This window comes from Chiloscyllium plagiosum, unplaced genomic scaffold (assembly GCF_037043375.1).
Source record: "Chiloscyllium plagiosum isolate Xiang-an unplaced genomic scaffold, Cpla_swu_hap1 HiC_scaffold_23, whole genome shotgun sequence".
NCBI lineage: Eukaryota > Metazoa > Chordata > Chondrichthyes > Orectolobiformes > Hemiscylliidae > Chiloscyllium > Chiloscyllium plagiosum.
The window spans coordinates 42,714,328-42,724,914 of NW_028270161.1; the positions used below are offsets into that span (position 1 = coordinate 42,714,328).

The 10,587-nt window shown below is 38.9% G+C and overlaps 1 protein-coding gene across 1 annotated transcript in view; it reads right to left on the reverse strand.

Moving 5' to 3' along the window:
- The window catches only part of LOC122561445 (uncharacterized), a 94,512-nt gene extending 86,419 nt beyond the window's left edge, over window positions 1-8,093 (reverse strand). Inside the window, exon 1 of the mRNA XM_043713188.2 lies at window positions 8,012-8,093. Within this exon, the coding sequence (XP_043569123.2) occupies window positions 8,012-8,060 (49 nt within the window). The 5' untranslated portion in view covers window positions 8,061-8,093. The remainder of the gene's footprint in view (window positions 1-8,011) is intronic.
- Between the last annotated feature and the right edge of the window lie 2,494 nt (window positions 8,094-10,587).

Genomic DNA, 10,587 nt, shown 5'->3' on the forward strand with positions numbered 1-10,587 from the left:
TATAATTTGTAAGAGTGAAGTACAAAATAATGTTTATTTTGGCAAAGAATACATCATTATCTAAAGGGATTCCCATGAAGCCGTATCAATATTTTCTTGTTACAATCATAAAGCATTTCAGAGTATTTGATGAATAGAGCCAGAAATCTGTTATTTGCTGTCACTTCCACATTAAATCAGTAAGTGTGGTCCAAAGAGAAATTGAAACCAACCAAAACAAGTGACTCTGTTGAAGACATGTACCTTAGGAATGTGAACATTCAGAGGAAGCAATTGAGGAGAAGTTCTGGGTCTTGTTTTAATCTCTCAAATAACCTTAATGGGTGAAATCTTACGGGGCTATGAGTGATATGGCCTATGGTGAGATCTGTGACAGAACTGGGTAAGAACTCCAGTGAGGCCTAACTTAATGTCAGCAACATTTCGCATCTTTTTTTGCATTTACTGGGAGATATGGTGAGTTTCCCAGCATTCCATGGTGTGGTTCACATAATGCCCATGACTATGGACATTGCCATTCATCATGTGCTGAAATCCCAAAAACCTTTATGGTACTTTGATCTTCCACCTTAGGCTGCCAGCTTTCATTGTTATGTTCTGTCAGGTCACTGTGTGCTGAAGGTCACACACTCAGCTCATGGACTGGACCAGTTATGTCTCCAGGCTCTTCTTGATGCTAAGTCCATCCCTATATTGCCCTTTTATGTTTTGTCACTTCTGCCAGATATACCAGGCTTCTCTCACATCACTCTGACTTTGCTGTTTAGTACACCCACAAAGCCAGGATGCTTGGCGTTGTTATCAGCAGGCCTTACTCGAGGTAAGAGAGATAGCTTTTGCTTAGTGGGTCCTGTCAGAATCAATGAAAGACAGCTTTCGATACCAGGCCAGAGGCTTTGGCGCAGTCAGTCAGCCATGTGGGGCAATCGGAGCCAGGATGCTATCCACATGAGGGACAAGGAGCAGAATATCAGGCAGCCAACAGCCTATTTTAAGACCGTTTGTGCCATTGTGGTCTACTTTCCTCCTGGAATGAGAGACAGAGGTGGATATTATGGAAGATTAAAGTGGGTGACATAGTCTTAACATTCGGTGTTGTTGGGGAGGGGTCTCAGGTGAGTGAGTTGAAACTTTATTGCTGGAACAGCACATCAGGTCAGGCAGCATCCAGGGAACAGGAGATTCGACGTTTCGGGCACAGGCCCTTCTTCAGGAAGGGCCTGTGCCCGAAACGTCGAATCTCCTGTTCCCTGGATGCTGCCTGACCTGCTGTGCTGTTCCAGCAATAAAGTTTCAACTTTGATCTCCAGCATCTGCAGACCTCACTTTCTCCTCTCAGGTGAGTGAGTAGCAGCACAGACAACATTCATGTTGGTGAGGGCTAGGGCAATACAGTGAGTGGGGAGGAAATCACAGGAAATAGTGAGAGTGATAGTCTATATTTCATCTAATGTATCATGCATTGGCCTGCAATTTCCATACATGGCAGCAGATTCCAGAATTGGAAATCAATGTGTCTGTGTACCAGTCAGAATGTGGGCTAACCTCCACCTGTCTGTGTGGCTTTGAGGGAACATTGGTAGGAGAGCAGGAGCCTTGATAGGAGCTGTGTTCAGTAGCAGACAGCGAGTGAGTCTGCAGCATTGGAGAGAAGATGGTAACACCTATATTGAGGGGGTGGAGAACGTCATTGACCTTCTTCCTTCACTGCTAGGCCTGCATTCAGCTGGCTGAGGTGGCACTCGCTAAGGTTTCTTGTGTCAAGGCCTACTGGTTCGGAGGAAAGAGGACATCTTGTGTCCGTGCCAGCTGAAAGACCTCCAGGAACCTGCCTCCAAAGCAAGTGGCCAATTTCCCCCAGTCTGCCCCATCTGGACTGATGGCACTTCTCCGTATGTACAACGACTTTTTCAAGATGGTGGAGGGGACAAGCCATATCACTTTGTTCGGCAGATACCTGGTGAGTGGTCAGTTTTGGCAATGACCTGTGATTAAGATGGGGTTAGAATTGGATGTGAAGGATGCCACAGGGGCAGGAAGGTAGCTAAGGGGGTGAGTTGAGAAAGATCCAGTTGGGGCCTCAAGTGAAAAACTCAGCACAATGTTCATTTAACTGAAACAAAAAGATTGAGCCTAATATTTTTATTGAGGTTCAGTCTTATGTTATTCCGTGTCAAAATAGAGTGCACACGGGATGCCTTCAAAATGAAAGCATCGAAAGAAGACAGTGTTGAATTGTGAAATTCATTACTCTTATAATATTGTTTAGATGTGTTGATGCCAAAGTCTGAGCGATTGAGTTTCTTCTCTTCTTTCCCTTCTAACTGGTCATTTTCAATATATAATTTGGTGCACCTTTCTGCATTTTCAATTTTCCCCTTTGTTATTTTCCAGCAAAGTGGTATAGAGTTCACAACCAAAATCCCAAGGCCACTCATGGGACTCCAGCTGCAGTTCTAGCAGAGGTCAGCAAATCGGCACAGAAAAGAAGGAAACATGCCTACGGATTCTCCGAGGATATCATGGTATTAACTTTTGTAGTTCATTCCCTTTATAAGCAAACACAGCTTCATATGCCAAGTGTAATAAATTGTCAGATCTAGTGTCAGATAGAATGTCACATAGAAGTACAATGAAAACAAAAATCTCTGATACTCAGTTTCAGTTCCAACAGGGGTACTCAGTTCTGAGCTGACTTCCAGAGATGAGGTGAGAATGACAGCCCGCATGTGGCATCAAGGAGCCCTAGCCAAACTGATATCAATATGAATTCTGTCAGTATTTTCAGCTTCAGGACCTCTCTGCAGGGGTTCCTCAGGGCAACTTCTTAGTTTGAATCATATTCAACTGCTTCATCAATAATCTTCCCTCCATGCTAAAGTCCGAAGTGAGGATGTTGGCTGACTATTGAACAATGTTTCATACCATTCATGACTCCTTGGATACTGAAAGAGCCATTGTCCATGTGTAGCAAGACCTGGACAATATAGAGGCTTTTAAGTGGCTAGTTACATTTGCATCACACATGTGAGAGTCAGTGACCAATTCCAACAACAGAGAAACCATCTCTGCTTGATATTCAGTGACATTACCATTGTTAAATCTTCACTATTACCACCTTGGGCCTTACTACTGATGAGGAACTGAGTGAATAAGTACAGTGGCAACAGGTGCAGGTTAAATACCAAGAATTTGAAGTGAGGAACTCACCACCTGGCTCCAAATTCTGCCCACATATATCAGGCACAAATCAAGAATGTGTTAGAATATCCTGCATTTGCTTGTATGTGTAGAGTTTCAACATCATTCAAGAAGCTCAATACTATCCAGGAAAAAGCAGTCTGCTTGCTTGGCACTCCATCCACAACCCCCACATTCTCTCCCTCCGCCATGAAGAACCGTGGCAGAAGTGTGTGCCATCTACAGAAAGCCTTGCAATAACTCACCTAAGTTCCTTTGAAACAATTTCCAAATCATAACCTTGACTATCTAGAAGGACAAGGCAGTAAACGCATGGGAAGACCTCCATTTGTAAGTTTCCCTCTAAGCCACTCACCACCCTGATTTGGAACCATTTTGCCATTCTTCACTGTCATTGGGTCAAAGTTCTGAAATGCACTCCATGGTGCACTTACACTCCAACAACTACAACGTTTCAAACAGACAATTTACCTCCACCTTCTCAAGGGCAATTAGGGATGGTCAATAAATCCAGCAATGCCCATCCCGTAAACAAATGGAGGTCAGTCTAAATATATTTTCACAAGAGAAATGAACTGTAGCAAAGATAGAATTATTTGTCTGGTGGTACACCATGCCTTTGATTCTAATCTTATTGCCATGTTCCAAAGGGTTAAAACTGAGTAGCATGAACCTTTACAGCTTTTTAGACAGGTAAAGGATTGTAACGCTGCAGATTGTTCTTCGCTGGATTATACTGGCTGTTAACTTTTAAAAATTTCCTTGAATGAGACCTAATGATTAAGTGTCTCATTCCCATAGGTAGGTTATAGTTGAGGCTTACACTCAATTGTTTCCCGAATGCAAGGTGAAGCTATTAATGTTTCAGAGGCCAGTGTACAGCACCAATGTCACAGTGCTCCAGCACACATTAAGTCTGCCTTATCTACATTGTAAGATTAACCTGCTCCAGCTCAGGCTGATAGATACAGATCAGTGCATCAAACTTTGTTCACTGTTCACTAAAGCATTGAGATACTTTTGAGTGTATTCATGGAATGACTTTGAGAAACAAATGACCCAAATTTGGACTGAATAATTTTGGATTTTTGATCCAAATTCAGACTTAAAGCATCCTAAATTTGGATTTCCTCTAAAGAAAATCTGGTGGCATACAGTGCAAATACATTATGGAAATTACACCAACTTAAGTTAGAAAAAAGCTTGGATCCTACAGCAACTTAGTAGTGTATCAGCAAGTGACAATTGTTTTGTTCTTTCATGGAAAATGAGTGTGATAGGCAAGGCTAGTATCTATTGCCTAATGGCCCTCAACAAGGTGATTACGCGTCACTTTTTTTGAACTATTGCAATGTAAGATAATGCAAAGATTTACATTTTGCAGGAGCATTATGAATTAGTGACATTGATTGAGAATATTTGCCATTGACCACAAGAGCTCACTAAGCCCCTGTCACCCTTAAACTGTTTCATTTGCCATTGTGTATGATCTCTTTTGCAGATGTGCAATACTTTAGCTTTATGCAGAGCGGAGATAAGTTATAAAGAACAATTAGTGTTAAGATTTAAGTTGTACAACATATACATATTTTTATTGATTTTTGAATTTTGAATTAGTGGCTTACAGGTTTTCTGTATACTTCAAAGGGTTTAATGATTAACTTGTAAATATTTCTCTAACAATGGTGAGTTATTTTGAAACACCATATTATGAACTTCCTGGAGAATAATGGGGGTTTGTTTACATTTGGAGAGTTTACAAGTGAACAAAGTACGCAGTATAGTGTATTAGGCTATCAGAGTGAAGGTTCTCCAGTTTTGTTTCCAGCTTAAGGGAAACACATACAGCTTTGAAGAAAACTTTTTATTTTCAGTTTGGGACAGTTTGCAGAAGTCTTGGCCAAAGCTGTACTTGCAAAACAATTATTTCTTAAAAAGGAAGTTACCTTAGGATTGTCAAGAAGGACAGTATCTCAGTGTAAGGAGTTCAGTTTAAATGTTCCAGATGAAAGGGCTTGATTAAAACCCTGAAGCAGTTATTTGAAGCTGAGAAAGTCTAAGATCAGTTGTATCAAAGCTCTTAAGATGGGGAATTGAGAGCACAGTTAAAATTAAGCACTATAACTGTGAAATAGAAAGGAAGTGTCTCTGACTACTGTAAAAGAGTGCTTTGGGATTAACCAATAATACACCACTATGATCTTAAATAGACATTTATGTCTTTCTTGCATACAGTTATAAACTCACAGAGTCATACAAACGTACAGCATGGAAACAGACCCTTCAGTCCAACTCACCTATGCCGGCCAAATATCCTAAACTAATCTAATTACATTTGTCAGCACTTGGCCCATTTCCTTCTAATCCCTTCTTATTCATATATCCATCCAGATGCCTTATAAATGTTGTAATTATGCCAGCCTCCACTACTTCCTCTGGTAGCTCATTCCATACTCACACCATCCTCTGCATAAAACAGTTGTCCCTTAGAACCCTTTTAAATTTTTCTCCTCTCACCCTAAACCTATGCCCTCTAGTTCTGGACTCCTCCACCACAGGGAAGAGACTTTGTCTATTTATCCTATCCATGCCTCTCATTATTTTATAAACCTCTATCAAGTCACCTCTCAGCCTCCAATGCTTCACGGAAAACAGCCCCAGCCTTTTCAGCCTCTCCCTATAGCTCAAACCCTCCAGCCCTGGCAACATCCTTGTAAATCTTTTCTGAACCCATTCAAGTTTCACAACATCCTTCCAATAAGAGGGAGACCAGAATTGCACACAGTATTCCAAAAGTGGCCTCACCAATGTCCTTAAATTTCTTGAAGAACTTGAGAAAATACTTCAAGGTCAGCAATGCTTTGGTCAGTTGCTATTTCTCACAAAAAGTTAATGTACAGAATAGCACATGTATTCAGATTATTTTTAAAATTGTGATTATGTGACCTTTCCCAATAAAACAATAAAATGAATATAATATGTGTCCATGGGTAATGAATACGCATTTGAGTTCATGCTCAATATCAGAGCCTGACCAAAACATTACACACAACTTAAAGCTGCTACTTTAAAAATAACCTTGCAGCCTTTTGCTGACATTCACACTGCAATGTCTTTGGGCGGTCAGCCAAGAAACAGAGTTTGGGATAACCAGAAGATAAAATCCACCTTTGGCAGCTGCCTTGCTGATCTTTTCAGATGTACCAATGCCAACAGCTGGAAGGTCTGGGAGAAAAAATCAGTGCACAAAAGGATCTGATCATTAGAATCTGGAGATGGTTTGTGCTGTTTTGACAGTCTCCATCTGAGGTTATGACAGGAATTTGCTGGGAAAAGTGCGGATATCCAATTCCAAAATTGTGCCTTATGGGTCTGACAGAAATTGCAGCCAATCCAAATTCCAACAAAACCAATATTTAAACATTTACAACATTTCAACAAAGCATGTTATACTTCAATTCAGACCTAATAGAAATGCAGGTTTTGGAATAGACATTGTTCAAAGATAAAAACAAAGGATATTGATATGCGTTCACTATTTTAATTCAGAAGTTTGAATATTAACTTGTTTTGATCATTTATATTTTTTCCTTTTAGTCTATAATTTTGGCAAGAATAGGACCTTAAAAATCAAACCTCGGTAGCCTTTCCAATCAGACAACATATTGATTCATTTAATGGATGCAACTGAAGTTTTTTTGAATATTAAAATTCACAAAGTTTCTTTCCAGTCTTTACATTAGGTTTATATTAAAAACAACAGACCATAAAGCCATCATTTTGTAAAGTTTTATTAAATAAATTGCTCTATCAAGTCCAGAAAGGGAACACAAGTATGTTTGCATTAAAAATATCTGAAATATATTGGAAAACATTTTTAAAAATTGGAATATTTAAATACGGTGTACAGACCTGAAATAGACACAATTCAAAGCTTCATTAACGTACCATTGTTAAAGAAATCATTTATGTATAGTATAAACATTGACAAGTGTAATATATAGTATTAAAAGGCAACTTCAAATAATTTTAGTATCTCAATTGTCAATTTTTGCTATCCATTTTGCATTTCACTATTGCATAAGAGCAAGATATATAAATTTCAGAATATACAGCAACAATCTCTGCAGCACAGTTAATACATGGTTCGCAGCATTGTAGATGGAGAAACACATAGAATCCCTACAGTGCAGAAAGAGGCCATGCAGCCTATTGACTCTGTACTGACCCTCTGAAGAGTATCCTACCCAGACCCCACCCTATTCCCTATTACCCTGCATTTATCATGGCTAATCCACCTAGCCTGCATATCTCTGTTCACTTTAGGGCAATTTAACATGGCCAATTCACCTAACCTACACTTTTTTTACTGTGGAGAAAACCAGGGCATTCATCAGAAACCCATGCAAAGAACATGTAAACTCCACATAGACAGTCATTGAAGGTTGGAATTGTACATATGTCCCTGGGCTGTGAGGCAGCAGTGCTAACCACTGATGCACCATGCCTTAAGAAAATGTATAAATACAAGTAAATTCCTTGTAAAACCCACTAAATATTTGTCCTCAGCTCCATAACTTCAAAATTGCAGACTATTTAATCAAGACCAAATTCCTTATCTAAAATGATGTTTTCACAAACTAATGTATGTATTGATGAAAATATGCCAATTGGCACTAATTATAGTATGATGCATGCAATCACAAACTCACATATGTAATATCAGCAAACACCTACCATACACTGAATTTTTCTTCACTGGACCTCCAAAAGGATTTGTATGGGATCCTGCATGGAAAAGATTGCTTACCTTTGATTTGCATCAGGACCACAATAACAAGTGATAAAGAGTATTTCATTGCAGATGTTAAAGCTGAGAAATTATCATTCAAATGACTTGCTCCCATTACCTGAGGTTCCTCATTGCAGTCATTTATATTCCTGTGGGTGTTAGCCCAATAGGAAAAGAATGAGGAAGTTAAAAACAATACTGATTTTGGAGACTATTTCCATTCTATAGATGTTTTATTGTGGGCAATTAATCATCTACTTGAGATAAACAGATTTTAAAAAAACTTTAAATGGACTAGGAACCTTAAAGATACATTGTGTAAACACTAAAGATGCAGTTTTGGAATTTGCCTTTGGTAGGGATTGCAGATAATTGGAGGAATTTCAATGACACACTTAAAATTTAGTGAATGACCTGGAGATTGTTGATTTATTTCCATTCCAGACATTGATTATATTTTGTTGGTGAAATAATCCATTTATTGCAGTCAATTAAGTTTGCATGCATCTCTATAATTCCCAGAGTATTGTTGATACATCCTACATACTTGTTTTAGTTTTTCTATTCGGTTTGGTTCCAATGTCAACCATCTATCTAAAATATTCATACATGGAGCAGTTCATCCAAGCAGTTAAGTATTAGGTTTTTGTTTGGAAAGTAGTTTTAGGAAATTTTCCTGAAAAATAACAGTTCCAGACTCAAATTGTTTCCAAGTGGATGCTTTGCGTAAGTGTTTTATCTGTAACATTGTGAACATATCAGATTATTGAAGATGATAATGTAACTATGTTCTGAGCTCATTTGCCATCTTCCTTCCCTATTTCCTTCATGTATTATTGTCAAAACATGCACAAATGCCAGAATCCTGTTTATAAGATTCATAGTGGTAGCAAAGGGCAGTAATTTGATTTTTAAGGTTGAAAGCTCAGGTAATCATTAGCGTATCCCGTGGTGAATTTGTAAACCTGAATTTTATGGATCATGGACACTTAGTCCCATAATCCTGTACTTTAATTGAATCATATCTCAGTTTTCAATATCTCAACTCCATCTAAATGTTTATACATTGCAACCGCTAATACTTTGGCTCAACAAACTCTTATCAAACCGTTCATTGATGTCCAGCCGTAAGAATGTTTTGGAAAATAGAAAGAGTTCAAGACTTTCATATCCTTTGTAGGAGAATTGAATTTAGTAAGCTTGTTCATTGTTAAAAGTATTCTAAATCACTCCACTTCAGCAGCTTGCTAATTGGCTGAACATTTGCTTTGTAAATGGCTGAACATTTATCAGCTTGGTCAAGCATTAATCGGTTCTGATGCTGAATCCTAGGATCATTAATTGTGTTACAGGGTCAGTTAACAATCAATTGTACACTGAGTTGAGATGTCATTGTGGTCTTGGGAATCCCCTGCCCATATGTAGACCACAAGAAACTACTGGGATGAGAAAACAAGGATGTCATGATGCAGCAAAAGATTATATCACCTGGACTTTCCACAAGCAAAGTGAGAACTTGGAGAAGAAACAGATGAGATGAATACATCAAGGAAGATGCCAGAATGTGAGAGCTTTCTACTGGTCTATGAGTTCAGATACTCAACTACTGTGTGAGTCTACTCCATCACCAGAAGACCGATGACTGAGTGGTACATATAGAGATCTCATGCAATTGTAGAATTTGTATTATGTTTTTTAGCAACAATGAATTAGATATTGATTAAACTAATATACCCTGTGAAGTCTACATTTGTTCCTATGTTGATCGTAATTCTAGTGTCCAAGATCATATGGAGCATGTTGGTCTCCACTTTTACATGTGAAACCATATCCTTACATCAATAGCTTAGTTCTAATTAGGAATGAATGCTCCTAAACTGTGGACTTCACATGAGAAGATATTCTTTTATCTACTCTATCGATTCCTTAAGTTACTTAAGCACTTCATTTGATATCTCCCCAAGGAATGGATAAAATGAGTCTAGTTAAACAAATAGCAGTATGATTATTGGTGCTATATGTCTGTTAAATACCAGTGCTTGTGCTGCACATACTCTGGCATTCCCAACTCTTAACATTCCCAACCTGTGTTGATTGGACTTTGTCTGTATGGGTTGTTAGTATACTCTAATATTTGATCAGATAGAAATGTTTCTGATCAATATAAATTGACCTGAAATGTTGGGTAGAAATTAATATGGTGGATAGGGTCTCTCCTATCAAGCAGGGAATCAACTGGTTTCCGAAGCCCTCCACTGGAGAAGCCTAATTGAAATTAATTGGCCGTCAAGTGCTTGACTGGTCAGTAGCAGACTTTTCCCAGAATTTAGGATCCAGGACAAGTGCTTAACTGGTCAGTAGCGACTTTTCCCAGGATTTAGATCCATGACTGATGGCTGCTGCTGATAATACCCCTACCAGAGGCCCAGAATTGCTGAGAGACCTGGGGTCATGGTGAATGAAGGATGGAGTATGCGGGGATAGTGTCACTGGTTAGTGGGACAACAGAAAAAATGAAAGAAGAGGCAATGGCTATCAGCATGTCACCTTTATAATGTTGGATTCCTTGGTCAGATACTGAGTGCCTTTCAACA